At 41.4% G+C, this 15300-nt stretch overlaps 1 protein-coding gene across 2 annotated transcripts in view; it reads left to right on the forward strand.

Moving 5' to 3' along the window:
* CACUL1 (CDK2 associated cullin domain 1) overlaps positions 1-15300 on the forward strand; it is an 84281-nt gene that overhangs the window by 44911 nt on the left and 24070 nt on the right. For both annotated transcript variants that reach the window (XM_059730084.1, XM_006276183.4), the window contains one exon: positions 14927-15016. In XM_059730084.1, coding sequence (XP_059586067.1) covers positions 14927-15016 — 90 coding nt within the window. The remainder of the gene's footprint in view (positions 1-14926; positions 15017-15300) is intronic.

Consider the following 15300-nt stretch of genomic DNA (forward strand, 5'->3'; position numbering starts at 1 on the left):
GTGGAATAGGTAGGAAGGAAATGGCAAATGACTAGCTTTAAGACCAGATTCAGGGTCTGTATAATTTAGAACGCGACTGAAAGGCAGGGGAGTGGATGCCATGCTGTGTATTTGGTTTACCATTAGAAAATGCAGTGTAAGAAAAGTGAGCGCATATAAAAGTAGTATTGTTCTGGAAATAAGAGCTGGTGCATTAGTACCCATCACATAATGATGGTTGAAATTAGTTGCCAAAGTATTTCACTCATGAGAGAAATGACATGCTTTTCCTTTTGGGCTTGATGATTATGATGCAGTTAATATCTTATTGTTCTACTTCAGTTTGTTTTCTAGCTTTGGTGTCAACATATTGACAAGTGTTGATAGGTGAAACAGGACTGTGGTGTGGCTGGCAGAATTGGGGTCAAGCTGGACCATTTGTCATGTTGTACTGCTCCCACCCATCAGCCCCGCCAGCAACAATTATAGACATATAGAGCTGGCAGTGACCTCAAAAACTGGTCAGTCCTCATGCCCTGAGACTAGTTTGATGGTAGTGCAAGATCAAGACTGTATTTACCAGTATACTGTATATACTCTTATAGATCTTGCTCCTTAATGCTAGTAGAATGGCTATAGTATCCAAGTACTCTTAAAATCAGACAGCTCCCCAGAATTTTTGTTGATATATTTAATTTTTTAACCCTGTTCCTGCAATTCATGCTACATGCGTGGAACTCTTGTTTCTTCTATAGAAACTGATTGAAGTTAGTGGGTGTCGATGCAGTCAGTTGCAGGATTGGGATCTTGTAGCAGTCATTGGCTCGGAGTAATGAGAGCAACTCTGATTTTTACCATTATTTCTACTTTCTGCATAGTTGGACTCAGCATGGGGTTAACATTTATATCAAGTTTGCACTGTGTGCATATTCAAGACAGTGGAAACATTATGTAAGTTAATTCAGTATGACTTTCTGTGAGCGAGTAAAGCCCTGTAGCATGTTATTTTTCTAAAATCTTCTGGAAAAAAAAGTACTTCCTGAACTTTTTTACCATATAATTTATTACAATTAATTCATAAAAATATCAAAAGTGATGCAAGGATTATATATAGATGGAATTTATCCCACAGGGAAGCTTTCCTTTTATTACAACAGGTTATCTCTCTCTTTCGCTCCTCTGCTGTTTTGTAGTGAGCTGCAGAAATCAAATTAAAAAAAAATTATTGTAAAAGGTTTAAAAATATAAAACTGCAGGTGGCAGAGAAACGTAGTGGGCATTGTAAATTAATGCCCTAGTTAGATTTTCCCTTAGTCTTATTAGAGCTAAACCTTTTAAGTTCTTGGTATATTTTTAAAACTTCAATAAGCTTTTCTTACTGTGATCTATCTTTCTGACAAGCATTCTATCTTGTCCTAGGTCTAATAGGTTTGAAAAAAGCTCACTAAGTGCACTTAAATGTGATGCCTTTGAGTTTAGAATTTTCTTAAAATTTATTAGGAAGTAGTCGTGTGCGTGTAAGCTGAATTAAGATAAACCATCAGGTTTATCTTAATTCCGTATAATGGTGATATCAAAATAAACGTGTTCAAAGTAACGTTTTAAAGGAAACAGGAATCCAAGATGCAGCTGTTAGGTTTTAACTTCTTACACTCATTCTTACACTGGTATTTGGTTCTTTTTATATAGTCTAGGTTCAACACAAAGGAAAAGAAATAACTCTCTACTTTTTTTAAATTGCTCTCTTAATGCATTTTGTTAATAGTGCCTTGAGAGTTGAATGGCAGTTGAAATAAAAATTTCAAAAGGAAGAGTAAGTATATCGGACTTAATGCTCTTCTTCAGCTATAGCACTGATAGAAGTAGAGCGGAAATTTCCTCCTTTGAGCTGATCCTGAATGATGTTCCCATTGACCAAAATTGACTCTAATCCTGTTTCCAATTTTAGCAGGAATTGTACTATCCGAAAGGACTGGTTTAAGGAAATGGCTGAGTTGTTTGTGGTTGGAGAATATGTGATATCTGAATTCAGAAGGAAAGGGAACATCTGCAAATAGAATTCATTGTTTCTTGTGATCAGTGCAAGGTGTTGGGATTTACAGTCATTTTTTGCAGAATAAGATAAGTGAGCTTGTTTTGGTCAAAATTTGCCTACATTTTTACCTGCTCAGCTGGATTGTCTACTACAGAATTGGGTTGTTGGTGCATAAAGCTTTCTGAACTGTTATAATATTATGATACTTATTAAAAATGGTGCTGTGGTATACAGACCCATTTGTGCATGTGTGTATAAATATCTTGCTCAAAAGCAGATATTTGTCATGGCAGAGTTCTTTAACGTAAAGTGAGGATACATTAAACTAAGTGAACATAACCAGATTATTTTTTTTTATGCAGGCTGAAGCTGGCTGCAGCTGATAAGGCTGCTTTCAGTGCAGCTGTTTTCAGTGGTTAGTAGGCCACTTACTTGGTGCAAAACTGCTTAACTGAGTATAACAAGCAGAGATGGAACATCTTATTTCAGGAAAGCCTCATTAATATAAAGTGATGCAGATAATTCCTCATCTTTACTTAGAAAAAATATGTTCCTTTTGTGGTGGATAGCAGTTATACATGAGCTTTCTGAGTTTTGCTGCTTACAATAAATTAGGAGTAGTTCCTAATCTGGGCTGCAGTTGCAATCTTCACACTTAAATGCTTCTTAACCTAAGTACCTCATCAGAAGGTTTAGTGTTGTCATTCTTTCCAAACACAACAGTATACAAACTTCTAGGTCTGTCCTCTTAGTTTTAGGAGCTGAGCTGTTCTGTTTTGAATGCTTGGCAACAGACAGAGAAGAAAAATGATTTTTTTTCCTTCAAAGCCGGAGAGACTCCTCTCTTGGCATAAGTGCTTTCTGATCTTGGAGCATGAGTTCTCCCCCATTACAGTCATCATACCTTTTAGTGGACTGCAATCCAGAAATCCAGCTCTTTTTATAGTCTAATTTGAAAAGTCTTGCTGGCTGGCCCTATCGTGCATCTAGAAGAACTTTTTAAACAAAAACCGTTCAGTGTCCTTGCTGTGGACTGAGCATATAATAGCAGCCTGAAATTCTGTGGTCTGTCACAAATAAAGAATTTGCAAACTCTAGATACCTTCTTTACTGGCAAAGAAGCCATAAGTTACGAGTCCCCTTTTTCATTTTTTAAATAATACATTGCTCTTCACCTTTAGGGGAGTGCTGCCCTTCTCTTTGATGGTTAGACTTTAGTTTTTCTTTTATTTTCTTTTTTTCACAAAGGTGTGGGGCATAAAATTAAAGACAGACAGCTGAATATTGGAAATTACCTTGAAGGGCAGGACTGTCCAACTGGTGGCCTGCAGGCCACATTTTGCTCCTAAAGCATTAACTTGTGACCCCATTTTCCCGCCCCACTTGCTCCTGCTGTGACAGCTAGGAGGAGGCTGGACTGCACGTGTGGCCAAGGAGGAGAGCTGGTCTGTGTTGAAGGTGGGTGGTATGTGCAGCTGAGTGGGGGGGAGCTTTCCAAAGGCAAAGAGATTGCTCTCTGGATCTAAACTACAGGTTTCCCTCGCTTTATGTGCGTTCTGTATGTGCAAATTCACTAGTATGCAATGACCCTTTTTATACCAAAAATTCATTATATGCGAGGTAAATTCAGTTTTGTGCCATCAGTGCAGTGGAAGCCCGCAGTCAGCTGCTTTGTGTGGTGCGTTGTGGGACTGATGCGCACCAAAATATGATCTGTGTGGGTCTGCGCTCCTTGCTTGTTGTCTGCGACATGTGCTTCTGTAGTTGCCATCCCCATTATGTCAGTGCCTTGTGCTTGTGTGCACTGTCTGCTCTTGGTGAGTACCAAAATTGTCTTGTAAAAGTGGTAGAAGTGGGTCTGGGGGTCAGTACAGCTGAGGTCTTGGAACTTATTTCTATTTGTTACATTGTAAAGTAGGTTCCCTTTATGCAAATTCAAGTTATGTGCAGTTTTCCAGGAAGGCAGGTATAGCATAAAGGGAGGGAAACCTGTACATGATTTTGAAGGGCATTTTCAGTTGCTCTTGAGCAGAGTCATTTATCAGCTGTTAGAAAGAGAGACTTTCTCCATTAGGAAAAAAAAATAATATTCTCTACATTGCTTTTTATATCCTATTTTCTTTCCCCTTGCTGGCTGGGAGGGGATTAAATGTTCATACTTTCCTACCTCTCACCTGCCCTTTCTCAGTAATAGATCAGACAGAGGGATGGATTCCTTCGATTTAGAGACAGGAAAACTGCCATCTGCTTGTTGTAGTAGAATTTACCAGGCATGCCAGGAAGGTACCATAATGTCAAAAGGGACTGTGCTGCAGCATCTGTTGCCCGTACAAAATCCTTCTTCGGGCATAAAATAATGAAACCTCCAAATAAAGGCTTCCACAAGAAATACACCAAGCCAAATTTGAAACCAGATTCTTGGTTTGAAAAGAAAGGTGCAAAGCTCTTGAAGATTCAAATACTGATATAGTAGTTTTAACCTCTTTTTTTAGCTGGTACCATATTTTGTTCTTAGTATTTCCCATTTTCCAAGTCCTAACGTCCCTATGCAGTCATTGAACTAGCTAGTTTAAAAATTACTCATTTGGTCTAGCAGTTTGGTTATGTGTAGGCTGACTAAATAGCAAGTTTATAGATTGTTGCTTAAATACTATAAATATTTTATAGTATTTAAGATGAATTTTTATTTTGCTAATGGTGAAATCAAGATAAATAGTTATCTGGAAGAGATTCCTGACATTGGCCAGAATGAAGCAGGAGTCGGTATTCTTCTTACTTCCTGTTACAAACCTAATTTGTGTAACGGATTTGTACTGCTTTCTTTTCTGAAGTCTGAACCCTACAGATTGACAGTGGTCTGTTGTATGTGTATGGATCCTTGCTTCTGTCTCTGGGAATGCTTCCTCTTAGTCTCAGGATGCGTACTTGCTAAGCATTTCTCTCTAGTGAAAGGGTCCTTTTCTGTGTGACAGCTTTTGTTACATTTTTTTTCTCCATTTTTCCAGTCATGTCACCTCAGATTCATTGGGGGGTAAGTCTGGTACCATTCACCTTTTCATTTGAAAAAGTGCGGCTCTTTTATCATCAGATAAGAGAACAACACAGTATGTTGCAGAAGGGTCTCCTTTTATAAAGAGAGGAGGAGGAGAAGGAAGGCTTTTGACTATTGTGTGTTCTAGAAAGCAGTGGGAAAATGGGCCTGAACATTGAAAAAGGTTAGAGATTGACAAGGAAATCCACTCAGATTATCCTTTATTACATGTGACAGGAGATTAAAAAGCTGGGTATAATATAAAAATGTAGAAAAGGTGAGGTAGTTGAAGGTCAGTACATGTAGCAGGAAAAGTTTTCATTTGCCAGGGTTTGGGGCTCTTCATTCGTTTATGTATAACTCGCTCAGTTGACATCCAGGAGTGGCATGTCGCCCGATTCATGCGGACACATGTATATTATTAACAGATGTGTTGCCCTATCCTGACATCATTTGGCTTGTTAACATCAGTGGAACAGAATACACAGATTTATTTCTAAGCAAATGGCCAGAGAACAATGCAATAATATGACATAATGCCATTACGCTAATATATTCTCCATCTAGTGAGGTCTCTACAGAGTACCGAGAGCTGTTTAGTTTTAATGCCAAGATTGTCTGGCTGTGCCATTACAGCACCAGGCTGCCTTCCTTTCCCATTGTCTGCCCTTCCCAAGGTAAATCAGACTGAAGGATATTGCTGCTGCCCAAAGATGTTGCCAGTGAATTTTCTGATACGACTCTTATTTCTCAGGGTAGAGATGGATGCTATCAGATGTCATAGTTGTGTTGCCGTAAGCATTTTTATAGCAGCATAAATGACAAGAAAATAGATGTCCCTACCCTTTCTCATCCCACACGGTAGTAGTAATAGTAATATTAAAAAAAAAAAAAAGTAATAAATTGTGCTGCTGTGTTGTGACAGACGTTTATTTGCTCTGTTGTGGAAGAGTGTGGGCAGTTTGGAGCTTCCTGTAATCTCCAGCCACTGCAGGCAGGTATTCCAGGGGCCCAAGCAGTCTGGTTCTGTGCACCCTGGTAGGATCAGGCTGCTCAAGCTTCAAGAGCATCTGCCTGGCTTGCTCCACTTCACAGATGTGCCTTGGGGAATCTTGCGGCGCATCTCTTGTAAGTGGGGAAAGTCGAGGTTCCCCACTGATAGAGGTGCATCTCTGCAAGTGGGGAAAGCCCACGTGGGTTCTGGCACGGAGGCAAGGGACCTGGGGAGTCCCCAGTGCCCCATGTCTCCACACTGCGACCCAGGCAACCCCCTGTTTCCATGCTGGGGCTCGCACCAGGTACTGCACTGACCCGTGCTTCATGTGGAGGCCTGGGTGAGCATGGATCCATGTGTGGGGTGGCATAGCAGCATGGGAGCCAGGAAATTCCTGGTGCTTCCTGCCTCCATGCAGGGACCTGCACTGACCCATGCATCTGTGAGAAGCGCAGGTCAGTGCAGGTTTTGGCCTGGAGGCACAGGGTACTAGGGATTCCCCAGCTCCTGTGCTACTTCATGTTGGGCACTGTGCTGACCTGTGCTTCCACATGAAGCATGAGCTGGTACGGGTTTTGGCAAAGAGTTGCAGGTCAGCAAAGGAATCTCTAGGCAAGGGGATTGTTGCTAGGACTGTTGTCTTGCATCAGGCAACTTTTCATTCAGTAAAGCAGATCAGCTATGGCAGGAAGCATCCTGTCACAGCTGTTCCACTTCTGTTTGGTAATGTCTGTTTCTACCTCGGTGAGATGGCAGGCAGAAAGCAACCTGCAGTTCCCTGGCGCAGGAGAGAATGTCTGAAAAGGTGTCCTCTGAGAAGAGACCCTGCTGCCTGATGAGTCACCTCTGCCAAACGTACAATGGTTGTGTATGTCTGCTGTTTCAGTCCTCTAGCTTTTTACCAGTAAGGAAATATTTAGTATGGTAGGTTTCTTGACCCAAGCACCTCTGCTTTTCCCTGAAATCCTCTGGGTTAAACATCTACCTAAACGTTAGTAGTGAGGTTTGCAGTTACAACCACCAACCCTAAGTACTGAGGTTTGCAGCTTTAAAAAGTGCATTCCAGTCTTTCTAACACTTGCACTGTGGTGCCCACTGGTGTCCAGCCTGTCTGGCCCCCAGGGCTTCTCATGGATCTGGAAATTTGGCAGAGGTGGAACAGTGGCACTTAACGCTGCTACCACTCTCCCTTTGCCAAATTTCCCAAACCGTGGGGAACTCCACAAGCTGGATGTGACATGGCTTTGTGGACCAGGTTTGGCTTGCAGGTCATAGGTTGAGCATCACTTGTCTTGCAAATACTACAGCTTAAGGTTTTTCTGAAGGATTTGGACAACTGAAATCACTCTTGTACTTTGGAAGACATGGGCAGCAAGTTAGCTGCTTTATCAAAGGGAATACTATCTAGAAAGATATACTGGTTGATAACTCCAAGCTCTTGTTTTTTAACATGACAAATAGGATGTTGCTGAGTTCCTAGATATTGTATGTGATAGTATGCCATATCAAAAAAAAAAAAAAAAAGAAAAACACACTGCATCTATGAGGCTGCAGGTTGCTATATTCTACATTGTTAGATCTATAGATATTTATATTAGATCACTTACATTTTTAAAAACCTGAAAACTGCAAATTACAGTTTAAAAACTAGAGCTGAAGTTCATGCTCAAAGAGGAGGAATTCCATCAAGCAAGAAGAAAGTCTGAACTGATGGAGCAAGAGCAGAAACCTTAGTCACCAAAAAACTCTTATAGGATGCGAGTAGGAATATTAGTCCATTACAGAAGATGAAACTAGGAGTAGAGCAGTGTCAGCTACATTTTTGGGCCAAAGACACCCATCACCTCTATTTGGAAGATGTTGGCTTGCCAGGGTCGGATGACGGAGGACCTGCGAGGGGCCCAACCCTTTTTGTGGCAGAGCAGCCTAGGCCCCTTTCCCAATGTCCGCCCTGAGGCAATGCACCCACCACCAGCAGCGAGTTGAGCTGGAGCTCTGCAGACCCCAGTGCAGCTGCCAGGAAATGTTAAACTGTTCTTAAGAGCACAGTCCAGTTGCAAATTACTCCATTTTTTTTCCCAGAGAAGATGTGAATAGAACTCTGCAACTGGTAGAGAACTAGTAATTCTTTTTTGTAGTTCTGTGATCAAGAGCCAGTTTATTTTATTTTAAAATACCTATCTTACTCCTTAGCAGTACTGGTCCACTTTGTCTGCCATTGAAAATAGTATAAACCAAAATAATTCTAAAGCCCTCTCTAAAACTGTAATAAAGTTGTGTGGATGCTGTTGGTCCTGGTATGGTTAAAGAAATGTTAAAAACTAACATCAAGTCATGACTACACTTTTTTTTTTTCTTTCTTTTTTTTAAGCTGGTGTTACTTTGGGAGCATCTGTGTCCACACAATTTTTCTCTAATTGGGAGGAGGACTGCCTCTGGTGAGACTCAGAGCTGATAAATGCTCTGTTATCAAGGGGGGGGCAGACCCCACCCTAATCCTGATAGCCATGCCCCCTCAGCTCAGCAGTGTGCAAGTCAAGGGAGGGCTGCTTTAGCACCCCCCCCCCCCCCCCCCCGGCTTCTAGCCTGAGCCACTGCAAGCATGTGCCTACATGTCTGGGATGTCTATGCAGGTACAAAGTGATTTAGCCTAGTCAGGTTAGACTAACCTGCGAAGACTGAATCAAGTTAGGCTCTGGCTTTTTGGATGTCTGTCCCTAGCTTGAGTCTTCTACTGAGGCCACATTTTCAAATATTGTGACTCAGATGTTTAATTTGGTACTTGGGAAATAAGTGAAAAAAATCTTATTCTGAATTATGACATTTAAATGTTAACATTAAGATATCCTTTCATTTTACAGTAATCCAAATGCTTGCATTTTTGTTAGCTTTGGGTTTTTTCTTGGCTATTGGTCTTTTAAATATTAATGTTTCATAGGCCTTTTAGGATTTTTATTAGATACTTTATCCGCATTTTGGGTGATAAAGAGTATTTTTGTAGGTTTTACTGCTTGTGTAATAGCAAATGCTCAGTAATAAATAAATGGGAATAATTTTTTTTTTTTTTTTTTTTTTAAATCTACCCTGTAGTCTTCCTTTCTAAACTTTTGGAGAATTTACCTGAGTCTAGGACAAGTTAGCTCAGAAACCAAAGAATTAAAAACAAATAATTTTATCATGGTTTTAATTATTCTGTAATGGTAAAACCGAAGCTTAATCGTGTGAGGAAGGTGACTTCTGTGTACATGTCTTTAGAGGGAATTTTGCCCTACTTCATAGACCCTTAAAATCTTTGCATGTAGTGGCATGTCTGCATTAGATTAAAGCCCGGATCTTTTAGAGTGCAATTAAATTTATGAACCACTATTTTATTTGCTGTTCTGTTGCTTCTATTAAGCATATGTGTAAATCTTTCAGTTAAATATGGACTGGGGCTCAGTCCTACTTAAGTATCACATATAATTCCATTATATTCAATCAGATTGCACTCAGGGTATAAAATTTGCCATGCAGGATTTAAATGGTACAGAGCCAGTAGGATAGAGCTGTTGTGGTGGAAGGAATTATCCTCTTCATTAAACTTCTTCTGTTTTGGAGGTATTTATTATTATCTACCAATTCGTCTTTCGTGGAAGCTTCATCACTTACTTCAATGGAAGTAGGCCTGTAGGAAAATATCAGCAGGAGAAATGTGAAACGTCTAGCCTTGTGGTTCTCTAACAGGGTGATAAAGTACCCTGGGGTGATGGGAGATCCTTTAAAGGGTACGATGAGATGACATAATATTAGCACTGTTGGGTGGGCAAACACCTATGTGATTTGCAAGATATGTAGCCAGAGATTTCAAATAGGAATCCATAGTGTCAAAAATTTTCTCTCCTGTTGTGATCTTTGCAACAGTTGACTTGCTCTGTTACTTTTTTTTGTAAAAAATGAATGAAAGCGAAGAACTGACATATTCCGAGGAGAAAAAATGGTTGTGAACCACTGATTTGATATATTGGTTAGCTGAACTAATTGTTGTACTGATGGTAAAGGGCACCTCCGTTTTGTAACTTTTTAAAGTGGCATTTTTCTTTTTGAATGTGTTGCTTTAGAGATATACCTTCATTACTCTCCAGGACTCTGAGCGATGTAGGATTTGAAGCTACAAAGTTAGTTGGTACTGACCCTAGCTGACTGCAGATATTGTAGTTAACTGAATCCTATAATATGGGCTGCTTCTATTGCTTTGAGGGGTCTTTTATTTTTTTACTGGCTCCCCATATAGCTACCGCAGTGCAGCTGCAGCAGATCGGTCTGTGGCTCTGTAATTCCTAATGGTGAATACTGCTGTGTTTGTGCACGAATATTTTAACGTCCATTATTTTTTGAGCAGATTTTTGCCTTGCAGCTTGGAATTTTTTGACTTATTAGTATAAGGGCAGAGGAGCGATGCTTCTGCAGTCGAGCCACTTGACAGGAACTCAATGTCTCCTTCATGACTGCGCCAAGGACTGTCTGCCTAAGGGATAATTTCTCTTTCATAAATGTGTTGAGTCATTAATGTTGCTGAGGTAATCAAAATACTACAGTGATGTGCAAATAAATGGATAGAATGCAGCTTTACGTGCTTTCCACCATTATGTTCTCCCACGCCATAGTTTTTAGCTGTATTCGTGCTTTAGGTGGAGTGAATCTGTTCCAGTGGAGGCAGGAGTGGCCAGTTTAGCTTCTGTAATAGATGCTTAGTAATTTAATTTTAAAAAATGCAGTACCTTAATGTTTGCCTATTATAAAAGATCTCTTGCAAGTACCCAATAGTTATATTAACCTGTTTTGCTAACTTCATTGTATTTCTGCAGTAACCACTGTGCACATACTCTAAGCCCTCATGGTTTCAGATGTTTGTCAGACATTAGAAATATGGGTCTAAATGCAGTATGACATTTGGTGTTTGTCAGAAAACTGTAGCTGAACCTGTTAGCTATAAAAAGGATCATAGTTCTTGAGATTTCTATACCTCTTCTATTAGAATTAGTTCCTTCTTTGAAACATCCTGTTGCAGCATTATTGGGCTTTCGTTTCTGAAATATGGGGGAAGAGTATAGACCAAAGAGAACCTGAATTATAGTTGCATCAAGACTCAATGTAAAACATCTTTCTGGCTTTATATGCAAAGAAAAACAGTATTGAATATACCGTTCATTTTTTTTTTTGTCAAATTTTTGAGTATGAAAGAATTCACTAGTATACTTGACTGATGCACAAATGATTCCTCTAAACTCAGGTTAATGTCTGTTATAATCAGACTGCCAAAATAAATAGTAAAAAGAAAAATATTTATCTGCCAAACTGAAATAAAGGTAGTCGAGGAAAGCACTCTTACATTTGTGCTAATGAGAGGATTGGCATCCAAGTGAACTATCCCACTGCTTTTGAAAATGAAATTGTTTTATAAAGGTAGGTGGAGTAATCAATAACTCAGTGGAGAAATAAATTGCTGCTCATTTTTATTTGCCCCATGTTGTAAATGCATCTGGTTAAGCCTTCAGAATTGTAGCATGTTGTAGAATAGGATTGTAGCTCAATTTAGGAAAAAAGGTTTTATTGTAAGAAAGAAAACGGACATAGTCAGCAGCTATAATAATGTGGACAAATTAAAAAATCGCCAAACTGTTACCCAAGCCCACAAACTATTATTCATACAAATTGTCTAAACCTGCAGGATTCAGTCCTTTGACTTCAGGGAATTGCTTGAGCAAGTTTAAGTGTGACTGTGTTAGGTCTGGCAGGTTGGTTATGCTGTGAGCTGCCATACTTAGATAATGCTGTTTTGCCTTTGGTTGGGGGGTGGGTGTAACTACTTGCTGTCCTCAGATCGATTGTGGTTTGCAAGCTATACCAGACAGGTTAGTGGGTTTGGGTTTTGTGTTGTTTTTGTTGTGTTTTGTTTTAGCATTGGTTGAATTAGCCCTATTGGTACAGGGGAGGCAGTAGGGTGGCAACATCTACACACTGGTCTACCATCTGTTCAGGAGTAGCCCCAGGTGTGGCTAATGTGAACTGGAAGCACTCTGATTACTGTCTCTTCCCTGTTGTATGCCTCCTTTGTTAGCTGTCCTGCTCCATTGCCTCCTTTTTTGCCAGATTGCACAAACCCTCAGAAAACTATGTAGGAGTTTAGCTCTGCTAGCAGCTAAGGGAACAATTTAGCAAAGGATAGTTTCTCTTCCTTACATGGCTGTATGAGAGATCAAAAAAGAAACTGAGACCCAACCACACGTTTTAGCTCCCTTTTTTCATCCCAGCCCAGTGACAGGCTTTAACCCTGGGATGGGCAAAGTCTTGCCCGCAGGCCAGATCAGGCCTGTGGCGGACTCCATTTTCCAGCAGCCCCTGCCCGTGCAGTTCCCAGCACCCGGCCTGGTCCCACACTTTCCATGGAGACCATCCAGCAGCTCTGCAGGGAGCTGCTCCAGGGCCAACCTCGTGCGGCGGTGAGAACATGGCCCGGGGCACAGCTGCAGTCTGCTGCCCACACGTCCCTGCCACAGGTGGGTTGTGTGGGCAGGGGCCTGCGGGGAGTGGATCACGGCTCTGCCCAGGCCCCATCCCAGTGTTGTCACCATGGCAAGATCCAGGCCCCAGAGCAGCTCCCGGCCTGGCCGTGCGCCCTGCCCAAGTGGCTTCTGGCTGGTATTTGTTGAGAGCTTGGAGGCATGACGGGGCTGGGCTGGGGCAGTCTCGGTTCTGCGATTCCACACTGTCATGCTCCCAGGGTCTCCATGAAAACTGACCAGGAGCTGGAGGGGGGAGCGGGCAGGTGGCTGTGTGTGAGTCGTGTCTTCCCCCCCAACCCTAACCCCCCCTCCCCCCAGGTGTCCGGCCGCCTGGCGAGAAATTCCGGTTAGTAGAGCGTGCCGGTTACTAAAGTGCCGGTTAACACAGCTTTTACCATAGCTGAAAAAACGGTTTTCAGGCACAAACACCCTTTGGCAGGCTGAGGAAGCACCTGCAGATGGTCTGTGCTCTTCCTGGATGCAGTGGTAAAGCAGCCTGAGGCCAGTACGTATATCAGAAAGCCAGTCAGTTAACTGGCTATTTTTCCTACTACTTGAGTTGGTCTAATAAAAGATATTGGATTTACCCAAAAAACCTTGACTGCCTTGAAAATGCCATGCATTTACATTTACATGTTCAAATAGAGCCCTTAGCTAGGAACTTGCTGGCTTTTAAGTGTCATATTTACATTTCTGGTATTGGGTTACAAACATATCTTCTCTCTCAAAACTTTTTAAGAGTAACTGAAAGTAATTTCATCTAGATTGTATTTTGGTCTCTCTCTAGCATTTAAAGAAGCACTTTTAAAATTGCTTGTCTAGGCAGCTGAACATAAGAATGCAGTTCACACACACAGCGTGTTTCAGTATCTGTGCATATCTTCTTAATAAAGCCTTCGCCTTTTGTGATGTCAAAGCATCCAGCTTCCTTGACTGGTGTGGAGGCTGCTTCAGGAACAGTCTGTAGGAGGATGATTGTGTCATTGGAACACACATCACAAAGCTACAGGTGAAAGATGCTGTCCTTTTTCCCCCCCCGATTGTATTTCTTTCTGAAACACATTTACTTGGAATAGCTGCAAATAACACCATGCAGTAATGTCTATAAGAAACACAAGAGAAAAAGATTTCTGTAGTTAGCCCTGCTTTGTGAAAGTCTTTCACATGAACAGAAAAAAGGCATTTTAAAAAGAAAATGTAATTGCAAATATGGTCACTGCCATTGTAGGTAATGGCTGAGCATTGAATTGGGGAAGCTTCTATGGCTAATATCATGCTTCTCCAGAGTGCGTTAAAAAGATGAGTTTTATATAGCTGGCTGCCATCCATTATGGATTGGGCTAATAGGTTATAAAACACGCACAGATTGGCAAGTGGTAGGTATAGTTTGAGGACCATTTATAACTCATTTGTGGTTGCAGTTAATGTGCATGTTCAAATTCATGCTTAAATTATAAAATAGGTTTAACAGCAGTAAATCGGCTAAGACCATATACCTCCAAAGGAAGATGTGATTACTGGTATGTCTGCCAGTTTCGTATAAAACCACAAAAACAATTAGGAACTAAATGTAAGTGTTCACTCCCATGTACGATAAACAACACTTTAAAGCATGTTTACAACTAGCTTTTTTTATCGTTTCCAAGCGAGTGTTCATGTACAGACTTCAGAGCCAGAGCAGATTTTGTTGCCAACTTGTAAAAGCTTGAAAGTAGGAATTAGTGGAAATGTAGATGTTTATCGTAGCAAGTGTGCATAGTACTGCTAAAAATAAGTTGGATCTACTTCAGTTCCGTGTTGAATACTTAATTCTGTCAGATGCCTGTTTTAAGACCTGGATGTTTGTTTGGAAGGAAGAAAAATAAGGTATTTTACATTTTTATCATGTAACTTTATGCGTTGTATTTAATCTGGGACAGGGGTTGTCAACCGGAGGTATGCAGGGATGCCCTGGGGGGTATGTGTGGATGGGTGGGGATGGAGCACTGCTGCTCCCCAGGAATAGGGCCAAGGGGGCAAGGGCAGCGGTGCTCCTCTGCAGGCCACATAGGCATCGCCTGGCTGGCTGGACGCAGAAGGGATGGGAGGAAGCTTGCATGTGGGGGCCGCCATTGCCAACCACCACCCCTTGTTGCCGTCACTTCGTGTCTGGCCGCACACTTGTTAAAAAAGGTTGAAAACCCCTGCTCTAGGAGACTTAGGGATGAAGTCATTCAGTAGTCTGTTGTTTGATTTCTTCTTTAGAAGCATCAGGTGACAGCAGAAAACTTTCTTTTAATGTCAGATATATGCTTACATCTCGTATTTGCCCTCAAAATGCCTAATCAGATTTTTCTTTGTTTCAGCTTTACTTTTGGAAGCTCAGTCAACACCTTTTCAAATCACTCCTTCAACCATGGCAAATATTGTGAAAGGCCTCTATACACTAAGACCAGGTAAATATTCATTGCTGCTTTCTGGAATTTCCCATTGTGCTGTCAGAACAGCTTATATGCAGTTGTTAACTAAATATTCTGTATTTTTTGATGGACTCTAACATGGGTGTCTGGTGCCTCTTGAGTCAGCAGGGTCACATGCCGCGCCCCCCCCACACACACACACACACACCACTCAGTGACCAGGGGCACGGGGTCCCCCGATGGCCGATCCCACTGGCTGGGTGGGGGGGCGATCTCATTCACCATAAAAGCGGCCACGCTGCTTCTGGAGCTCCATGGCC

Source organism: Alligator mississippiensis, chromosome 6, assembly GCF_030867095.1.
Source record: "Alligator mississippiensis isolate rAllMis1 chromosome 6, rAllMis1, whole genome shotgun sequence".
In the NCBI taxonomy this organism is placed as follows: Eukaryota; Metazoa; Chordata; order Crocodylia; family Alligatoridae; genus Alligator; species Alligator mississippiensis.